The sequence below is a fragment of the Leucoraja erinacea genome, chromosome 14 (assembly GCF_028641065.1).
Source record: "Leucoraja erinacea ecotype New England chromosome 14, Leri_hhj_1, whole genome shotgun sequence".
NCBI lineage: Eukaryota > Metazoa > Chordata > Chondrichthyes > Rajiformes > Rajidae > Leucoraja > Leucoraja erinaceus.
Genome location: NC_073390.1, coordinates 38,477,284 through 38,499,948, shown reverse-complemented (window position 1 = coordinate 38,499,948; position 22,665 = coordinate 38,477,284). Strand labels below are relative to the sequence as shown.

Sequence of the window (22,665 nt, the reverse complement as noted above, 5' to 3'; positions counted from 1 at the left end):
TAATAATCGGAGGAGATTTCAATTGTACATTAGACCCATACTTAGATAGATCATCAAGGCAAAAAAAAACAAAATCCAATTCAAGTGTATTTTTAAATTCATTTATTAATACCACTAATATTAAGGATATCTGGAGAATAGAAAACCCAACCGGACGGGAATATTCATTTTATTCACCAGTACACAAATCATACTCAAGAATAGATTACTTTTTAGTTGACTCTACGTTTATTCCATTTATTTATAATTCAAAATATCACAACATCATAATTTCAGATCACGCACCAGTAACATTTATGATTAAATTAAATGGAATGTCCGAGAAACAAACACATTGGAGACTTAACCCACAAATCTTGAATGAAAGATCATGCCAGGAATATATTACTAAACAAATCCAAATATTTTTTGAGGTAAATGACAACCCTGACACACCTGCTTCCCTTATGTGGGAGACGTTTAAAGCGTATGCTCGAGGTACATTAATCTCTGCACAAGCATTTTATAATAAAGAAAACAGGATTAAACAACAAGCACTGGAAAGTGAAATTAAGTTACTAGATATAGAAAACGCGAGAACGCCATCTACGTTAAAACATAATAAAATTGCTGTACTGAAATATAAATTAAATAAAATGTACTCAGAACAAGTAATAAAACTTTACCAAAAAACTAAACAATTACAATTTGAATTTGGAGACAAGCCACAAAAACTATTAGCACGCCAGTTGCGAAAAATGGAAGGGGAAAAAATAATTCATAAAATTAGAACAGAGACAGGAGAATTATTAAAAATGCCCAAAGATATAAATGATAGATTTCTACAATACTATCATAACCTTTATTCAACTAAAACGGTAGCACAATCAGAAGGAATAGCAGATTTTTTAATAAAATGTAATTTAAAAGGTTTAGATGCAAATGATAGAGAATTATTAGAAAGGGAAATTACGATAAAGGATATTGAGGAGTCTATTGGCTCTCTAAAAAATGGTAAAGCAATAGGGCCAGACGGTCTAGGTTCAGAATTTTACAAAAAATTTCATGATCTGCTGAGCCCACGCTTGCAAAGACTATATGATCACATTTACACTCAACAGAAACTCCCAGACACCTTAAATGAGTCTATAATAACGCTTATTCCTAAAGCCGATAAAGATCCGGAAGATCCGGGATCATACAGAGCAATTGCACTTCTGAACACAGACCAGAAAATACTAACTAAAATACTAGCACATAGATTAAGTACAGTGATAAATAAATTAATACACCCTGACCAAACAGGCTTTATTCAGAAACGGTATTCATATTATAATCTAAGAAGATTATTTAATATTATATATACCAAGAGAATTATTAATGAAGATTTAGCAATAATCTCACTTGACGCTGAAAAAGCATTTGATCAGGTCGAATGGCCTTATTTATTTTCGGTGATGGAAAAGATGCAGCTAGGGGAGAAATTTTGCACATGGATAAAACTACTATACACAAATCCTACGGCTAGAATACTTACCAACCAAAGACTTTCATCTAAATTCAGTCTATCTAGAGGTTGTAGACAAGGATGCCCGTTATCTCCATTACTATTTGCACTTGCAATTGAGCCACTTGCAGAAAGAATTAGGGGGCATCCGGAAATATATGGGTATAACACTAAAGACACAGTGAATAAAATTTCTTTATATGCAGATGACGTATTAATTTACATCACTAAACCAGAAATTAGTATCCCAAACCTATTAAAACTAATAAACCAATTTGGTGCACTTTCAGGATACAAAATAAATTGGAATAAAAGTGAAATTATGCCAATAAGGGAACATAACAAACAGATAATACAACTATTCCCATTTAAAGTAGTAAATGAAAAATTTAAATATCTAGGTATCTACGTAACTAAGATATATACATCATTATTTAAAGCGAATTTCCCTCCATTATTGAATAAATTACATAAGAATATCCAATACTGGAAAACATTACCTATCTCAATGGTTGGCAAAATTAATGCCATAAAAATGATTTTTTTACAACAAATATTATACCTTTTTCAGACGATTCCGATATACCTGGCAAAAAACTTCTTTAAAAAATTGGACTCTATTGTTAATGATTTTATCTGGGATTATAAGAATCATAGGATAAGCAAAAGACACTTGTGTAAATCAAAAAATAATGGAGGCTTGGTTTTACCTAACTTTTTGTTTTATTTCTGGGCAGTTAATATTAAAAATATGAACTTCTGGTTGGGAGAAATAGACCAGCAACCAGACTGGTTAAAAATGGAAAAGGAAGATTGTATGCCTTATGACATTGGTTCGATATTATTTGCTACGTCCAAATTAAACAAGAAAATTTACAGGGAAAACCCTATAATATTTAGTGCTATAAAAATTTGGAAACAATTAAAAAATACATTAAAATTAGATAACTTATCTCTTTCTCTCTTCCAATCGTGAATAATTCATTGTTTAAGCCTTCATGTTTAGACGGGGGTTTTACACAATGGAAGAATAATGGAATTAAAAATATGGGACACCTTTACAAGGAAGGCTCTTTTTTGACATTTCAGGAGTTGCAACAGGTTTATGGACTTCGAGGGAATGATTATTTCAGATATCTTCAACTTAGAAATTATGTTAAATCAAATTCTAAAAACTTTCGAAATAGAAACCCAGATTCTTGACGAATGTTGGAATAAGCATCCTAATACAGAAAAATTAATATCTTTTATATATAATATCTTATTAGACAGTGACATCCCTATGACGGACTTACACAGACAAGCATGGGAAAAAGAATTAAATCAGGTAATAACGAAAGACACTTGGGAAGAAAGTTTACAATACATACATCAGTGTTCACTAAACGCCAGACACTCTCTAATACAATTTAAAGTAATACATAGGTTACATTACGCCAAAACAAAATTACATAAAAATTTTCAACATATCTCACCTATATGTGATAAATGTCAACATTCAGAAGCTACGTTATCGCACATGTTTACAAGCTGTACAAAAATTAAAAATTTTTGGGTAAATATTTTTAGTATAATATCCAAAGTAACCAAAACACAACTGGAACCAAACTCAAAATTAATAATACTCGGAATATTAGAATTAAATCAAACACTTAGAATAACACAAAGAAACTTTATCGATTACAGTTTAATAACAGGAAAAAAATTAATCCTAAAATTTTGGAAAGGCCCTACGGCCCCCACAATCAGAATGTGGATTATAGAAATGACGGAGACCTTAAACGTGGAAAGAATTAGACTTGCCCTGTTGGACAAACAGGAATTATTCGTTGGAACATGGTCTCCTTTTATTGAGTACTTAAAGGGTCAGAATAGTTCAGCACAGGAACCTGACTAGCACCCGGACTAAAGATTGGATGAAATACTACACTTTGAAATATACGAACATATCTCGAATGATGTCTTTAAACTTAAACAAACTTTTCCATTCTTCCTTAATTACCTTTTTCACCCCTCTCTCTTTTTTTTTTTTTTTTTTTTTTTTATTTTTATTTTTTTTTTTTTTTTTTTTTTTTTTTTTTATTTTCCCCCTCTCTTTCCCTCTTCTTTCTCTCTATTTCACCTATCCTTTTAGTTCTATCTAGTTATAAAAAAAAAAAAAATGAAGAAAAATGTAAAAAATATTGGAGACAATGTAATAATAACTGTCAATGTTATCATTTTAAAAATGTAAGACAGTAATGATGTAAATAGACTATGTTAAGAACCACTGTTAGCTGCCATGTCCAAGGCAGCCTTGATAAACATATAATGCCTACAGACACTCCTGCCAATCTTCTCATCCTCCCCATTGTGATAGGCAGACCATCTCCTCATACAAGCATCTGCTTCTGACTACGTACAAGATGATTGGGAGGCCACCCAACTATCCAACAACTGGTTGTTTGCTGCTCTTATAATGTGAGGATTTTCTACCACATTTTTGTGGTAATCTCTCTTACTACAAGGAAACTAGTCTGCGTTTTCTTCCTTGCACAACTTTTAAAAATCCTCCTCATGCAATTCACTCTCTTCAGGTTGCTTTGGGTCATACATCCATTCTCACAAGTAATATATTTCATTTCATATAGGGTGAAGAATCAAAAGTCAGACTTCTGGATAAAAGATTTCTGCCTGCAGTTAAATTCAATTTGTTTGTTACTTTTGTAGGCAGCCAGTCATTCAGGAAATGACGACACATCTTTCCTCAGGAATCACCTGCTAATGTTTTCAAAACTTAGCCAACTTCCTGTAATGGTTCTGCTTCTCAAAGGCTATCTACAGTACTCGAGTTGGAAAAATGAGTGGGATTATGCGATAGAAAGGGATCATGCCAGAAACCTTGCGTGTGCTTTTTGTACAACATGACTAAATGAACACTTCAGAAATATAAATAATAATAATTTATTCCTGTGTTTTATTGCAATTTCATTTTTTTAAATTTCATTTTTTTATATAAATGTCTTAGCTTCTGTTTCTGATACTTTAAAACTTGTGCAATGCTTGTTTATAATTGCAATAATTTTGAGCAATCTACTTGTATTTTACCATCTTGCCTTGACAATGAAATAAATAAAAGCCTAATCTGAAAATGTAGCAAAATAACGTGCATTTGTCTGAAGTAATAGCTTGTGCTAGATTGATTTTAAAATTGATGTGTTTACTTATCTTCAGTGTTTGCATTGTATTTGATGTAGCAAAGAAAAATAACATCTGTTTTTTATAAATGTTCAAATTTATGCTCGTTAAGGAAATCAATAGGAAATGTATTCAATTATCACAGTGACTATGTACTTATCTAGGGATACTAATTCGAAACATAGAAGAAAACGTACTTTATTTCATCAGTGTGAAAGTTTGATGGTCTGGATGTAGTCTTGTGATGTGGCCAGCTTTACTGTTGATATTACATGGAGCTGTAACAACTTGTGATGATCACACAAGTTCATCTTTATGTGGAATTGTCCAGATTATGTTAGTAACTCAACATGCTCTCCCAGGTCACACTGATCTCTCCAGTCCAACTAAGCTGAAATCTCTTGAACTGGTTCCAGCAAAAAAATATTTTTGGTCATTGAGTTTTTAAGAATGTACCAAATCATAATTAATACCTGGCAAATATTCTGACATTGAAAACCATTTTGAACGTTTTTAAATGTTTTACTTGAATATTCTAACATATAAGTTTTTTTAATACATATCAATAGAATTTCTATTTTAATTCCTCATATATTTATGTTTAGGTGTTGCTATCCTCAAAGGATATTTTTAAGGCAGAGATTGACAGATTCTGGATTATTAAGGATGTCAGGGGTTATGGGGAGAAGGCAGGAAAATTGGGTTGAGAGGGAAAAATAGATCAGCCATAGAGTGATACAGTGTGGAAACAGGCCCTTCGGCCCAACTTGCCCATACTGGCCAACATGTCCCAACTGCACTAGTCCCACCTGCCTGCTTTTGGTCCATATCCCTCCACACATCCATGCACCAGTCTAACTGTTTCTTTAACATTGGGATAGTCCCAGCCTCAACTACTGCCTCTGGCAGCTTGTTCCATACACGCACCACCCTTTGTGTAAAAAATGTACCCCTCAGATTCCTATTAAATCTGTTCCCCTTCACATTGAGCCTATGTCCACTGGTCCTCGATTTCCCCTGCTCTGGGCAAGATATTCTGTGCATCCAACCGATCTATTCCTCTCATGATTTTATACACCTCTGTAAGATCACCCCTTATCCTCGTGCGCTCCAAGGTATAGAGACCCAGCCTACTCAACCTCTCCCTATAGCTCAGGCCCTCTAGTCCTGGCAATATCCTCGTAAATCTTCTCTGAACCCTTTCAAGTTTGACAATAGCTTTCCTTTAACACGGTGCCCAGAACTGAACACAATACATGAGTGTGGTGTGAACACAGCCATGATTGAATGGCGTAATTTTGCTCCTAGAATTTATGAACTTATTTAGCAACATATTTTTAAACAAACATTTCCTCTCTGAGATTTTTTTGATATGGCTTTATATGGGCAATATAAGCAAGGCTTTGTGTTGGCCAGGGATCACTTTGACCTGACTCCTGAAGTTAGTAGCAAAGTGAAGATCACAAAATCTGTGTTGGGAACATTGAGGATATCCCTGTGCTAACAGCGAATTCTATGCCAATAAATCTCACAACAGACAGCCCTATTTTTCTTAAAATATCTCAAATTATTGAGAGTTGTTGCTCAGTAGGAAACAAAGCACTAAATGATACATTTAGCTTTTAGACAGTTTGCTATTTCTTCCAGAGCAACAGTGAAACAATTTTTCCTAAATATTTGATGTATAATGTGTCATGTTTATAAGTATGAAAGCCATGTCTTCAGTACAATTCTGCACAGCACCTGTGTTTTAGTTGCAAAGTCATAAAATAAGCACAATGGCCTTAAACAGCAGTCTCTCATGGATAGACACAAAATGCTGGAGTAACTCAGCGGGTGAGGCAGCATCTATGGAGAGAAGGAATTAGCGATGTTTCGGGTCGAGACCCTTCTTCAGACTGATGTCAGGGGAGGGGGCAGGACAGAGAAAAGATGTAGGGGGAGACAGTAAGACTAGTGGGAGAACTGGAGAGGGGATGGAGAGAGAAAGCAAAGGCTACCTGAAGTTAGAGAACTCAATGTTCATACCGCTGGGGTGCAAACTACCCAAGTAAAATATTGTTCTTCAAATTTCATGGAATTACCAAAGGACTGGTTCTCAGTGGATGCCATCACTTCAAGTTGAGGATTGTTTTGGGGCTGTTTTGGCTTCGCTGAGAGCACGGATCACACTTCCCAGATACATGATGGGACAATTAACTTCTGGAGTTTGGCACACAGAGTAATGATTTGAATATTGGAGAATAAAGATTGGGAACTTCACTGAGAAAATAACATGCTTATTGATCTCGGAGAGGAATATAGAGGAAGTAGTTGAGGCAGATGATGTAACAACATCTGAAAGACATTTGGATGGATAAATGATTGAGAGGGATATGGGCCAAAGGCCGGTAAATGCCATCAACTTAGATGGAGTATATTGGACAGCATGGGTAGTTGGGCTGAAGAGCCTATTTTCATGCCGTATAATTCTAAGAAAACAACAGGATCACACCCTAGCTTTTGAGAAGTCCAGTCAGCAGTCTGATAACAGCATGGAAGAAGCTGTTCCTGAATCTGGTGGTACGTTTACAAGTTTTTGCATCCTCTGCCCAACGGAAGAGGGGCAGCTCGTTCTTGGCTGCTTGTCCAAGAGTGCGAAGTGTAGACAGAGTCATTGGGGGGGAGGGAGTGCAGGGAGACGCTGGTTTGTGTGACGGACTGGGAATCATCCGCAACTCAACGATTTCTTGTGTTGGGCACAGCAGTTACCAAACCAAGTTTTGTTGTATGCTGATAAGATTGTTTCAATGGAGCATCTAGAAATTGGTAAGAGTTGTTAGAGACATGCTGAATTTCCTTTGTCTTTTGAAGAAGTAGGTGTACTTTCTCAGCCATCACATTTATCCACATTAAACTGCATCTGCCATGCATCCGCCCACTCATCCAACCTGTCCAAGTCACCCTGTGAGCATCCTCCTCGCAGTTAACACTGCTACCCAGCTTTGTGTCATGTGCAAATTTGCCAATGTTACTTTGAATCTAAATCATTGATGTATATTGTAAATAGCTGCAGTCCCAGCACGTTGCAGTACCCCACTAGTCACTGCCTGCCATTCTGACAGGGACCCGTTAATCCCTACTCTTTGTTTCCTGTCTGCCAACCAAATGTCTATCCATGTCAGCACTCTACCCCCAATGCCATATGCTCTAATTTTGCCCACTAATCTCCTACGTGGGACCTTATCAAATGCTTTCTGAAAGTCCAGGTACACCACATCCACTGACTCTCCCTTGTCCATTTTCCTAGTTACATCCTCAAAAAATCCCAGAAGATTAGTCGAGCATGATTTCCCCTTCGTAAATCCATGCTGACTTGGACCGATCCTGTTACTGCTATCCAAATGTGCCGCTATTTCATCTATTATAACTGACTGCAGCATCTTCACCACCACTGATGTCAGGCTAACTGGTCTATAATTCCGTTTTCTCTCTCCCTCCTTTCTTAAAAATTGGGATAGCATTAGCTACCCACCAATCCACAGGAACTGATCCTGAATCTATAGAACATTGGAAAATGATTACCAATGTGTCCACGATTTCTAGAACCAGTTCTTTAATTGTTTGTGTCTTCCTCAGTGAAGACGGATCCAAAGTACCTGTTCAACTCGTCTGCAATTTCCTTGTTCCCCATAATAAATCCACCTGTTTCAGTCTTCAAGGGTTCAACTTTGGTCTGAACTAATTTGTTCTAACTAATAGACAGTCAAAAGCTTTTTCCCAGGATGGAAATATCAAATCCTACAGGATGTAGCTTTAAGATGAGAAGGGCAAAGTTTTCTAAACAGAGGTAGTGAGTGCCTGGATCAAATGCAGATATGGATTAAATGCAGGTAGATAGTTGGTCTTGGCATCATGTTCGGCACAGACGAGGTGGGCTGAAAGGCCTGTTCTTGTGCTGTACTGTTCCTTGTTCTAATATTTGTTAATTGGCTTTCAGTAAATATATCTAGAAAATTATGCTCACTGTTAAATGGCTTGAGTCTTTTCATTGAACAAAACCTTGGCAACTGAAAGCATTCCTTCATGAATCTTGCAGATTGTGTTTCATTACTTTGCTACAATTTCTGGAATTTTTGTCCCTTATGTACTTCCTTTGTCTGTATTTTGCTTTTTATTCCCTTCATGTAACAAAGTGGATCAAATCTTTTGCACAATTCTTGACCATAATTCCACTGTCTCAGAATTAAGGTCATAAGGAATAGAGGTTGAATTAGGCCATTCGACCCATCAAGTCTACTCCGCCATTCAATCATGGCTGATCTATCTCTCCCTCCTAACCCCATCCTCCTACCTTCTCCCCATAACCTCTGACAGCCGTACTAATCAAGAATCTGATTCCACAGATTCACCACCCTCTGACTAAAGAACTTTCTCCTCATCTCCTTCCTAAAAGAATGTCCTTTAATTCTAGGACCTTTAGTCCTAGACTCTCCCACTAGTGGAAACATCCTCTCCACATCCACTCCATCCAAGCCCTTCACTTCTATATGTTTCAATGAGCTCCCCCCCCCCATTCTTCTAAACTCCAGCGTGTACAGGCCCAGTGCTGACAAACATTCATCAAAGGTTAACCTCCTCACTCCTGAGATCATTCTTGTAAACCTCCTCTGGACCCTCTCTAGAGCAAGCACATCCTTCCTCAGATATGGCGCCCAAAATTATTCACAATATTTCAAATGCAGTCTTACCAGCGCCTTATAGAGCCCCAACATTACATCCCTGTTTTTGTATACAAACCTTCTTGAAATAAATGATAGCATTGAGTTTGCTTTCTTTACTACTGATTCAACTTCCAGATTAGCTTTTTGGGAATCCTGCACCAGCACTCCCAAGTCCCTTTGAACTCTGATTTCTGGATTCTCACCCCATTTAGAAAATAGTCTACGCCTTTATTCCTACTACCAAAATGGACGACTCCACACTTTGCTATATTCCATCTCCCACTTCTCTGCCCACTCTCCCAACCTGTCCAAGTCCTTCTGCAGAGTCCTGCTTTCTCTACACTACCTACCCCTCCACCTATTTTTGTATCATCCGCAAAGCTTCCAATCCTCTCGTCCAAATCCTTAATATAAAACGTGAAGAGTAGCGGCCCCAACACCGACCTTTGCAGGACTCCATTAGTCACTGGCACCCAACCAGAAAAAGCCCCTTTATTGCCATTCTTTGTCTTCTGCCATCCAGCCAACCTGCTATCCATGCTAGTATCTGCCCTTTGATACCATGGGCTCTCATCTTACAAAGCAGCCTTACGTGTGGCACCTTTTAAAAGGCTCTCTGAAAGTCAATCAATCAACCAATCAACGAGAGGATTTGAGTTTAGGAGCTCGGAGATCCTACAGCAGATGTTCATGGCCCTTAGACAATAGACAATAGATGCAGGAGTAGGCCATTCGGCCCTTCGTGCCAGCACTGCCATTCAATGTGATCATGGCTGATCATCCACAATCAGTACCCCGTTCCTGCCTTCTCCCCATATCCCCTGACTCCGCTATTTTTAAGAGCCCTATCTAGCTTAATCTTGAAAGCATCCAGAGAACCTGCCTCCACCGCCCTCTGAGGCAGAGAATTCCACAGATTCACCACTCTAAGTGTTTCCTCGTCTCCGTTCTAAATGGCTTACTCCTTATTCTTAAACTGTGGCCTTTGGTTCTGGACTCCCCCAACATCGGGAACATGTTTCCTGCCTCTAGCATGTCCAAACCTTTAACAATCTTTTATGTTTCAATGAGATACCCTCTCATCCTTCTAAACTCTACAGTGTACAAGCCCAGCTGCTCCATTAAAGAAAGGGCTAAATAAATTGCGAAACATAGAAAATAGATGCTGGAGTAGGCCATTCGGCCCTTTGAGCCAGCACCGCCATTCAATATGATCATGGCTGATCATCCAAAATCAGTAGCTCCGTTCCTGTTTTTTCCCCCTATCGCTTGATTCCGTTAGCCCTAAGAGCTACATATAACTCTTGTTGAAAACAACCAGTGAATTGGCCTCCACTGCCTTCTGTGGCAGAGATTTCTGCAGATTCACAACTCTCTCTGGGTGAAAAGGTTTTTCCTCATCTCAGTCCTAAATGGCCTACCTTTTATTCTTAAACTGTGACCCCTGGTTCTGGACTCCCCCAACATCGGAAACGTTTTTCCCTGTCCAATCCTCTAAGAATTTTATATATATATTTTCTATAAGATCACCTCTCAGCCTAAATTCCAGCGAATACAAGCCCAGTCGACCCTTTCTTTCATCATAAGTCAGTCCCGCCATTCCAGGAATTAACTTGGTCATATTGCATGGTGGTGCTGACCTGAAGGACCGAATGGCCTACTCCTGCACCTATTTTTCCAAGTTTTCATTGCAGAATCGACGTTCTACAATCGGGTCCAATCTGTACCATGCATTTAATAACGGTTTCAGGACATTATCTCAGTCTATGTGAGATCATATTTTTGATTTACTTAAGAGATAAAATCTGTAATGGTGGACAGAGTTTAGAGAAACGTATGTGTGAAGGAAACTAACTAGCCAACTATGATTGGTTGATTGGAGAGATGCAACATAGAAACAGGTCCTTCGGCCCACCGAATCCATGCCGACCATCCATCACCCTTTCACACTAAAGATAGACAGAAATACTGGAGTAACTCAGCGGAACAGGCAGCATCTCTGGAGAGAAGGAAGCGCCGAAAACCCGAAACGTCACCCATTCCTTCTCTCCAGAGATGCTACCTGTCCCGCTGAGTTACTCCAGCGTTTTGTGTCTACCGTCGGTTTAAAGCAGCATCTGCAGGTCCTTCCAAAACCCGTCCACACTAGATCTGGGACATCCTTTTTTCGCATCCACTCCCGGCACGAAAGCAATTAACCTGCACGTCTTTGTTTGGAATGGGGTAAAGAGACCGGAGCACCCGTGGTCACGGGGAGAACGGACAAACTCCACACAGGCAGCAGATCAGGATGAAACCCGGGCCCCTGGCGCTGATGCAGCAGCTCCTCCACCAAGCGGCGCCGTTCATCCGCGGCCGGACACAGAGCGAGGGACCGGTCCAGGCTCCCGGCCAATCAACGCCTCGCCTGCCGCTCCCGATCTAGATCCTGGCTCCGGCTCTTGGTCCTGACTCCGGCTGTGGGACCGGCTCTCGGTCCGAGTCCTGGTCTGTCTTGGTCGCGTTCAGGTAAGTGAGACGTTACATTCTGTTCACATTTGCCGAGAGAATTTATTTCAAAGTTTGAGTCCTGAAATCAGAAAGTTACTGAACAAGGTTGAAACAAAGAACTGCAGATGCTGGTTTACTAAAGACAAAGAGTGCTGGAGTGTAACTCAGAGAATCAGGCAGCATCCGTGGAGAACATGGATAGGCGACGATTCGGGTAGGGACGCTTTTTCTGACTGATTGTGGCGGGACTGAGAGGGAGCAGGGCAGGACAAAGCGGGGCAGGTTTTACTGCAACTCCGCGGCTCCGGGACCGCGGCTGAGCGACGACTGTGCTACGAACTTTGTGAAATGTTGCACAGACCATTCTGTCAAACCTGTAACGTTTCCTCGCGTTTTTTTCGTGGACTACTGCTGGATTAATGGTGTTAACTGTACAGTGCTACCTGGAAGCGTCACGCCAGTAAATTTTCCAACGCCGGCAGGTCAGACGTCGCAGCCACAGAACTGGACCGTATCACAATGCTGACACAAAGTGCTGGAGTAACAGAGGCTCGGAGAACATGGATAGTTGATCTAGTTTAGTTTAGTTTATTGTTACGTGTGCCGAGGTATGTACAGTGAAAAGCTTTTGTTGTGTGCTGTTCAGTCAGCGGAAAGACAATACAAAATTACAAGAGATACATTTACAGTTGTCAGATAGTCTTTCCAGTGTACAGATACAGTCTTATTTACAGTGTACAGATACAGTCTTATTTACAGTGTACAGATACAATCTTATTTACAGTGTACAGATACACTACATCTGCAGGTCTACGTGTCTCCGTCATTACAATTGGATGGTGTCACTAACCAGAGAGACAAATGAGAACGACACGGCATGCACACAGTAGACCGTTATTGGCCATTCCAATGACTCTCATTTAAACCAGGCAGTGGCACTAATAATGACAGAGACGATGAGGAATTAATATATTGTGTCTTGGTTATGTCTGGAAGATGCTGTTGATTGAGAATCTGGTGGTGGAAACAGCTGGGTCATCACCTGAGAATTAGATGATGGTAGGGTCTTTATGACACGATAGAACTTTATCCCAGGAGGGAAAATGGTCTAAATAAAGTTCTATCGTATCGTAAAGACCCTACCATCGTGCGTGTACGGTTTTGTCACCGTATGTTAAAATATCATCCAGGCCACACCAACTGCTAACTTTGTGCATGGAGAGTCCTGGATCAGATCGAATGTCCATCGGAGGTGCCCTGAAGTTAGAGGTGGACGGGTGGGGTGGAGCGACGTAGCCCCAATAGTCACTCTAAAGTAGTGTTTGGTTCAGTTATTTGCGATCAAAGAGCAACAAGTAGCATTTGTTGACGTTCGAGGAGCAACCAGCACAAATTGACAGAAGCACTGAAGTATCCATGCGGGCATGTCGACACGTTTTGACACAAATTGCAAAAAATATGTCAGCAAGGCAGCGGGTAGAGCTGCTGCCTCACAGCGCCAGAGACCCGGGTTCGATCCTGACTACGGGTGCTGACTGTACGGAGTTTGCACGTTCTCCCTGTGAACTGCGTGGGTTTTCTCCAGGTTCTCCGGTTTCCTCCCACACTCCAAAGATGTGCAAGTTTGCAGGTTAATTGGCTAGGTATAATTTCTCTAGTGTGTGTAGGATGTAGTTGAAACAGGGACTATCCCAATATTTAAGAAGCAGTTAGACAGGTATATGGACCAAACGTAGGCAGGTGGGACTATTGTGCCTGGGTTGGCTGGTGTGGGCAAGTTGGACCTAAGGGTCTGTTTCCACACTGTATCACTCTATGACTCTATGAACATATAATAGTACAACTCTGGCATTCCAGAAAAACAATCCAAGTCTGTCCAAACGCTGGTCTGTTAGTCTGACTTCTGTGGAAAGTAACATTTTAAGAGTCCATTATTGAGGATGAGGTTTTGGGGTACTTGGTCGCACATGATAAAATAGGCCAAAGTTAGAGGGCGATCTCGCCTGACAAATCTGTTGGATTTTTTGAGGAAGTAACAGGCAGGACAGACAAAGGAGAGTCAGTGGATGTTGGTTACTTGGATTTTCAGAATGCCTTTGATAAGATGCCGCACGTGAGGCTGCGAAACAAGATAGGGACCCATGGTATTAGAGACAAGGTACTGGCATGGGGACTGCTATGGCAGACAACAAGGTGTGGGAATAAAGGGGGTCTTCTCTTGTTGGCTGGCGTGTAGATTTGTTACACAGAGGACGGTCTAGGGTAAAATAAAGATACGTGCGAGGTAGAGTCAGAACGTTTTTCTCACTGTGGAAATGTCTAGCACTAAAGGGTAAAGCTGTAAGGTTATAGAGAGAGTAGTGGGTGTTATATTCCGGAACCCCCTGAGTTCCTCCAGCACTTCGTCTTTTGCTTCGATTGCTTCTGACTCTACAGGAGCTTTCTTGAGCTGCAGAATCATGAGAAAAGGCCTAATCATGTTGCAGCTGGAATTAGTTTTTAAAAATCAACCGTCCACTCTCCAAAGTCCAATGGCAGAAGCATATTTGTGTGTCAGTGTGTGTGAAGCTGAGGAAATTGTCATCTTGCAGCTCAGAATGATCAGTTATTATGGAACAGGTGTGCTTGTGGTAATCTCAGAGCACTCTTTAACATACCACCATTCAAAGTGCTGGAGTAACTACGTGCTTTGTGTCTATCTTTGGTATAAACTAGTATCTGCAGTTCCTTGCTTCGACAAACACCATCCTTTTTCTTAACCACAATTGTTCAGGCCTTTAGGTGGCTGACGATTCAGACTTGTGTACCTCGAAGCATTTGCAGTAAAAGAAAAAGTACATTGATATTATTATTCAGAATTTAGCGTAACTGAGTCTCCGTTGTATGATACAGGCAGGCGTTTCCTCGATGAAAGTTTAATGAGGGAACCTGATAATGAATGGATGATACCAGATACTGGTGACCCCATTCTATAATCATCACTATTTAATTTATGATTGATTGATGGAAAACTAATATTCTTGGGTATGATTACTTACACTTGGAAGTGCCTCGCGGGTACGTGCTCTTACAGTTCAGAGAAACAATTGGGCTCATTCAAAGATAGTGGAATTGATATGGTCTTCTTAAAATAATGTTTAATGCAGTTTGGAAACATTTTAATGATATGTAGTTTATTAATTTCATTTGTTGGGCTTTCTAATCAGTGTAATGATTGCATGACCATGGTTTTTGATCAGTTGTATACTCCATCTTCTGCTGCGAGTCTGAAGTTTATTCATTTATCCACTGTTTTTCTGAGCTGTATTTTAATGCTGTTTTAGTGTTCTTGCATTCTACATGGCTTTAACTGTAATCTGGTTATTTTAATTGTGTGGAAAAAAAATACAATATGCTACATCGCTAAACTCAATTATCCAGGTGTGGTCTCACCAGGACACTGTACAACTGCAGTAAAACCTCCCTGCTCCTATACTCAAATCATTTTGCTATGAATGCTAACATACCATTCGCTTTCTTCACTGCCTGCTGCACCTGCTTCCCACAAGATCCTCGGTCCCCTAGTATTTCTGGGAGATTGTTTGTGTCTTCCTTAGTGAAGACAGAACCAAAGTATGTGTTTAACTGTTCTGCCATTTCCTTGTTTCCCATTATAACTTCCCTGTCTCTGACTGTAAGGGACCTACATTCGTCTTCATTAATCTTTTCCTTTTTACATACCTATAGAAACTTTTACAGTCAGTTTTTATATATCCTGCAAGCTTTCTTTCATGCTCTTTTTTTGCCTTCTTAATTAACCCCTTTGTCCTCATCTGTTGAGTTCTAAATTTCTCCCAGTCCTCTGGTTTTCTGCTTCTTCTGGCCAATTTCTATGCCTTCTCCTTGGCTTTAACACTATCCTTGACTTCCCTCATCAGCCACGGTTGAACCGCCTTCCCAATTTTATTTTTTCGCCAGACAGGGAGGAACAATTTCTGGAGTTTAAATCTTCACCAATGCATCTCCACTGTCAACCCTTTAGGTATAATTTGCCAGTCTATCCTAGCCAATTCCCGTTTCATACCTTCAAAGTTTCCTTTATTCAAGTTCAGGACACTAGTCTCTGAATTAACCGTGTCATTCTCTATCCTAATGCAGAATTCCATCATATTATGGTCACTGTTGCCCAAGGGGCTTTGCACAACAAGATCGCTAACTAATCCTTCCTCATTACACAATGCCCAATCTAGGATGGCCTGCCCTCTGGTCGGTTCCTCCACATATTGGTTTAAATCCCATCCCGTAAACATTCCAGGAAATCCTCCTCCTCAGCACTGTTACCAATTTGGTTGGCCCAATCTATATGTAGACTAGAGTCAACCATGATACCCGCTGTAACTTTGCTACACACTCCCTGCTTTCCTGCTTGATGCTGTCCCCAATCTCCCTACTGCTGTTTGGTGGTCTGTATAATTGCAGTTGTAATTATTTATTAGTCAAGTATGTACACCACTCCAACAAGCATTTTCTGCCCTTGCCTATTTCGCAGTTCTACCCAAACCGATTCTACAGCATCCAAGCTAATGTCTCACCTTGCTATTGCATTAATCTCCTCTTTAACCAGCAATGCCACCCCACCTCCTCTTCCTTCCTGAATATCGAATACCCCTGCATGTTTTTCTCCCAGCCTTGGTCACCCTGGAGCCACGTCTCCGTAATTCCAACTATATCATATCCATTAACTACTAATTCATCCACCTTATTTCGAATGCTCCTCGCGTTAAGGCACAAAGCTTTCAGGTTAGTTTTTCTTATCTCCCTTCTACCTTTTGTTTCTGTCCACCTTGTATGGTCCCCTCGTCTCCTTGTATGGTCCCATCCCCCTGCCCCGTTAGTTTAAACATAGTTTTTCCTACACAATCTTACCTGTTAGCTGCACGGATACGTGTCCATGTTGTTGACTCCACCACCGCCACCCTCCCCCCCCACACTTTTTAGTTTAAACACACCTGTGTAGCACTAGCAAACCTGCCTGGCAGAATGTCAGTCCCCTTCCAATTAAGGTGCAACCCGTCCCTTTTGTACAAGTCACCCCTGCTCCTGAAGAGATTCCAGTGATCTAGACATCTAAATCCCAGCCCCCTGCAGCAACTTCTCAGCCACATATTCAGATCCCCTAGCTCCCTGTTCCTACCCGCATTATCATGAGGTACTGGTATTGACTCCTAGGAATGTGAAGTTTTCAACCATCTCTACTTCAGCACCATCAATGCAAACTGGGATATGTGTACTGTGACGAATAAAACTGATTGTATTGTATTGCTTCACTTCCTGAAGTTGATCGCTATCTCCTTTGTCTTACTGATATTGAGAGGAAGGTTGTTATCTCGACACCAGACTCAGGAACTAGATAAGTGAAAAAATATAGTGAGAACATTTATTTTGTTGGATGAGAACTTGCTGCTTGTGGATGGAGGGGAGGGTGTAGAACGAATCACCCCCTTCACACCCACTTCCCGGGGGTGTTGCCACGTATTTTTAACTCCACCTCATTCAATTATTCCATGATTGTACTTTGACACTTCTGTGTGTTACAGCCTTGCATTGTAGCTGCTCTTCACGTCGTGTTGAGCTGTAATTTCTGTGTGCATGTTGCTTACTCTGAGCTGCACTCTGATGTATCTGACAATGAACTAACCTGAATCTGAAGTGGACAGTGCATGCTTATGGGACTGACACACAAAGCTGTGAATGGATGAACAAAAGAAGTGAGGTCAGTGCTTGCCTGGCAGTTAACGGCCTGATGGTAACGGGTGGGACGTGGTCATTGGCCTGATGTTCAGGGGTGGGATGTGGTCATGAGGGAAGTGTGAGGATTTATCCGATTTCAACAACACCTGCCTTGACCGTGATATTTGTCGGTTACAATTGTTTAGAATGGTTTGGCAATCTTGACGCTTTGTTAATTTGCTGGGGTTTTTTCTCATTCTGAAAGATGGATTTCCACATCTGGTGGGGAAAATGAGCCGGTTGCAGGCAGCTTGGTGCTTATTACCTGCATTGTAAATCCAAACATCAGAGAGCCGGAATGAGGTTTGTTTCATATTGCATTGAAGGCCTGTTTAAAACAACGAAGTGTGACTGGAACATATCGCACTATGTGATTGTTCTGAAGGAATGGGAACGTGTACAAATAGCCGTCTTGTAACTGTGGCGCTTCCTCATGTGTCTGTTCTAGAGTTGCCCTGTCCGGAGCTTCAGGGCAATTCCCAGGAGAGGGGGGGAGGGGGGGGTGGGAAAGGGGGGGGAGAGGGGGGAGGGGAGGGGGGGGGGAAAGGGTGGTGAGCAGAGTGGGGGGTGAGGTAGAAGCTAGCTGTGGGCAAAGTGTGAGAATTTGTTGGGTGTGGGGTGGCGTGGATTTGGTCGGGGAGTGTGGGTGAGACAGCTGCACTACCTGCTGCATCACCGGGCAACCACCCGCAGGCACCGTGCAGTGAGGACCTCGACCTCTGCCCCCTCCCATGACAGTCTTAGCTGAGGCACGGGGGAGGCATCATCCTATCCTGCATTGTTGCAGAAACATCCTAATTACAGATCCCCCCTCCCCCCCCGGCTGTTGTTTCTGCTCCTTGCCCACACACCTGAGACACATACTGTGGGGGGGTATCACCTGCTCCCACACTGGCAGGTAGCCCCCTCCTCCGGACTTTGAAAGATGCCCAAGGTAGGGGCCATTGGGAGGTGAGTAACTTTCTCTCTCTCTCTCGCCATCAAACTGCACAGGAATATTTCCCCAAGCACGCTGTCCACAAACACTTGATCATCGATGTCACGTAAGTGCAAAAACCCAGTCTAACTTCCTCCAGTTGATCACATCTCCAGTATACAGCAAATCGGAATGTGTATAAAGTGTGCACCCCATTGGCCTGACATAGCCTGGGGTCTCGATTAGATTAACGCAATGAACAGAAAGAATATACGAGCTACGATTATCATAAATGACTTGATGTTTCACTTACCCTGAAGCTAATGCTTGTTTAAACTCTCAGGACCTCGTGCCAGGTCTGTGTGAGATGCTAAGCAAGCAGGAGAAACTCGGCAATAGCTGGCAAGCTGCTGAGTGCAATGCTGCCTGCAAACTGGAGAGTTACATCACACCAACAAACCTTCAGGAAAAGACCTAGCCAGTAATGGCAACTCCACACCAGATGAAACATACACTAGGAATGAAGGTGTCATTGATGGTTCTCAACCTTGACAGAAAGGGCAGTTGTACGATTCTGTAGGTGGAGATGTTGCCACAGTCTGTAGATCCCACTCAGAGTTTAGATCCCACATGGGCAGTTTGGAGATTTGTATTTCATTTGTTTTGTGTTTGGGATGAAGAGAGTGGACTTGGTCAGTCAACCGTTAACCTGACCATCAGTTTCAATTGGTGATTATTTCCATATGTGTCCTGGGCATTTCAATAACTTTGGAACAAAGTGGTGTGATTATTAAATAAAGGAATCTCCTTTTTATATTCATACAGAATATAAGAAATGTGAAGATTGCTTATTCATAGATTTTTTATTGAATTAACTGATTTATCCAAATAATAATTGAATTAATGTTTCTGTTTCAATACTTAGAAACATTCTGAAGAAGATGCATATTAGGGGGAAGAAGCAGTTTAAGGTTTTCTGCCTCATTTCCTTTGTGCTTGTGATAACATTGGCCATACTGCAGAGAAGCAGCTACACCAAGCAGACGTCCCGAAACATCTCGCGGAGGTTCACTTCCCCAGAGGGAAGATCAGTTGTCAAGTTTCTGAGTTTTCTCACTCCCGCGGGAAACTTCTGGAGACCCCAAAAACCCGAGACAACTGCCCCAGCAACAATAACAGCAGCAACAAGAGAAACCAAACATTGGGATGTGACAGATGCCAATTGTACTCCTTCTAACTTCACACGCACTGGGTGGTTGAGGGGCTTGGAACCAAATTTTGAACAGTTCCTACGATATAGACACTGTAGGTATTTCCCAATGATTCTCAATCATCCTGAGCAATGCAGTGGTCATATCTACCTTTTGATCATTGTTAAATCCATCATAACGCAGTATGATCGCAGAGAGGTGATCAGGAAAACATGGGGCAGACAAATGCAGTCAGACGGGAAGCAAATTAAAACATTGTTTCTTTTGGGAATTTCATCCACGGAACATGAAAGGTCCCACCATCAAAAGCTCTTGGAATATGAGAATATTATTTACGGTGATATTCTCCAGTGGGATTTCATGGACACTTTCTTCAATCTCACCTTAAAAGAGGTCAACTTTCTCAGGTGGTTTTCGACGTACTGTGAGAATGTTGAGTATATTTTTAAAGGAGATGATGATGTGTTTGTGAGCACACAGAGAATATTCTTGAGTTTCTTAATGCATCTAACTTTCAGAATCTTTTTGTGGGTGATGTATTGTACAAGGCCAAACCAATTAGAAATAAGGAAAATAAGTATTACATACCGGAAGGCTTGTACAATGAAATTTACTATCCCCCTTACGTAGGGGGCGGTGGGTTCGTGATGTCCGGATCATTGGCACAACAATTATATGTGGTGTCAGAAGGCTTGGAGCTGTATCCTATAGATGATGTGTTCTTGGGGATGTGCCTCAAGCTGTTGGGAATTACTCCTATTAATCATTGTGGCTTTAAGACATTTGGACTTGTAAAAAACAAAAGCAGTAAAATGAATAAAGAGCCTTGTTTTTACCAAAGCATGTTGGTGGTACATAAACTGCTTCCAGCAGAGCTTCTGGAAATGTGGAAATTAGTTCACAGTAGCATTAATTGTTCCAAGAAAATGCAAATATTATAGACATGTTACAATCCATGATACAGTTGTGTAATTTGTAATGTAAAAGAAGATTCTGTATTAAATACATAATAATCAATTTGAAAAGAATTCCATTTAACTTATTTTTCTATCAACAATGTCAATGTTAATGTTTTTCACTTGTGTGGAAATATGATACATGAATGGCTCCAAAATAGATTTGTATAAGCAGGTATTATTCTTTGTCTAAAGATCTGAATGATGTGAGAGAAAAATGTAACATTTTCATCAATATATGTGGTGCGAATATTTAATGTGAAAATAATTTCACTATATTGAAAACATCACCACACATCACTATAATGAAAACAAATCTGATTATTGGGACTACAGCATTGAATCGGGTGGGTTTTAACTAAACAGTGGGAGGGTCAACAACGGAGGGGCTATTAAAGGAGGACAGAAGGACAGAAGGTAGAAGGGAGAGCCTCTCCCTTCTCATCTATAATAGAAGAGGCTTCTTTAGGGAACGAGGGCTCCCCTCTTCTATTATAGATGAGGCTCTCACCAGGGTCTCTATATCCCGCAGCTCCGCTCTTAATCCCCATACCCCTACGTAACAAGGGCAGAGTCCCCCTTGTCCTCACCTTCCACCCTACCAGCCGTCGCATACAACGTGCAATCCTCCAACATTTTCGCCACCTCCAACGGGATCCCACCACTGGCCACCTTTTCCCATCTCCTCCCCTTTCTGCTTTCTGCAGACCGTTCCCTCCATCCAAGGACCAAAGCAGTCTTTCCAGGTGAGGCAGAGGGTCACCTGCACCTCCTCCAACCTCATCTACTACATCCATTGTTCTAGGTGTCAACTTCTCTACATCGGCGAGACCAAGCGCAGGCTTGGCGATCGCTTCACCCAACACCTCCGCTCAGTTCGCACTAACCAACCTGATCTCCCGGTGGCTCAGCACTTCAACTCCCCCTACCATTCCAAATCTGACCTTTTGTCCTGGGCCTCCTCCATGGCCAGAGTGAATAATAATAATAATAATAAATGTATTTGTATAGCACATTTAAAAACAACTCATGTTGACCAAAGTGCTTCACATCAGTGCACGTACTAATTTGATACATACAATGATACACAGACCCAACAATACACACAGAAACTGTTTACAGTACCCCCTCAGAGGGGCTCAAAGACGCTAGGGAGTAGAAATACGTCGTGACTTAAAGGAGTCATTGGTGGGGGCAGTTCTGATGAGGTGCTGCAACCGCAAAAGCGCGGTCACCCCTGAGCTTAAACCTAGACCGCGGGATAGTCAGTTGCCCCAAATCGGCCGACCTGAGGGACCTGGAGGTAGAATGGTGGGTTAGAAGATTTTTGATATGGGGTGGGGGGGGCAAGCACGTTAAGGGCTTTGTAGACGTATAAGAGGAGCTTGAAATTGATTCTCTACCATACTGGGAGCCAGTGGAGAGAGGCCAGGTTCGGGGTGATGTGGTCCCTTTTACGGGTACCTGTCAGAAGTCTTGCTGCGGCGTTTGGGACCAATTGCAGGCGAGACAGGGATGATTGGCTGATGCCAGTGTATAGGGAGTTGCAGTAGTCAAGGTGAGAAAAGATGAATGCGTGGATGATTTTTTCAAGGTCATTGAATTTGAGGAATGATTTGATTTTAGTCACGATACGAAGCTGGAAGAAACCAGCTTTAACCACAGTTGACTTGCTTGTCAAACTTTAATGCGGAGTCAAATATCACGCCAAGGTTTTTGACGTGCGATTTGACTAAGGAGGTTAGTAGTAGTACTAAATAGGACCTTGGAATTTTGAGCGTTTTTGGAAATAAGGTCAGAAAAGTGTTCTTGTGCTTCCTGGTATTTGAGAAGATTATTTCTCAGAAATTCGAAGGAAATTTGAAGCATCACATTTATAGTTCCGTTCTGATTTTCTGCACTCTCTTCTGAGGGCTCTGGCGGTGTCATTGAGCCAAGGCCAACCTTTAGGCTTAGG

General features: G+C 41.2%; 2 protein-coding genes across 2 annotated transcripts in view; both read left to right on the top strand.

Annotated features, from left to right (window-relative positions):
• Positions 1 to 4,618, top strand: part of LOC129703603 (lisH domain-containing protein ARMC9) — an 82,978-nt gene extending 78,360 nt beyond the window's left edge. The window contains exon 26 of the mRNA XM_055646203.1: positions 4,196 to 4,618. Coding sequence (XP_055502178.1) covers positions 4,196 to 4,218 — 23 coding nt within the window. The 3' untranslated portion in view covers positions 4,219 to 4,618. The remainder of the gene's footprint in view (positions 1 to 4,195) is intronic.
• Positions 4,619 to 11,626: 7,008 nt separating this feature from the next.
• b3gnt7 (UDP-GlcNAc:betaGal beta-1,3-N-acetylglucosaminyltransferase 7) lies at positions 11,627 to 20,769 on the top strand. Its single transcript, XM_055646200.1, is given in 5 exon segments — positions 11,627 to 11,874; positions 17,433 to 17,608; positions 17,831 to 17,928; positions 19,467 to 20,226; positions 20,229 to 20,769. Coding segments are annotated over 3 exon segments (1,230 nt in total). The 5' UTR covers positions 11,627 to 11,874; positions 17,433 to 17,608; positions 17,831 to 17,923; the 3' UTR covers positions 20,694 to 20,769.
• Positions 20,770 to 22,665: the final 1,896 nt, after the last annotated feature.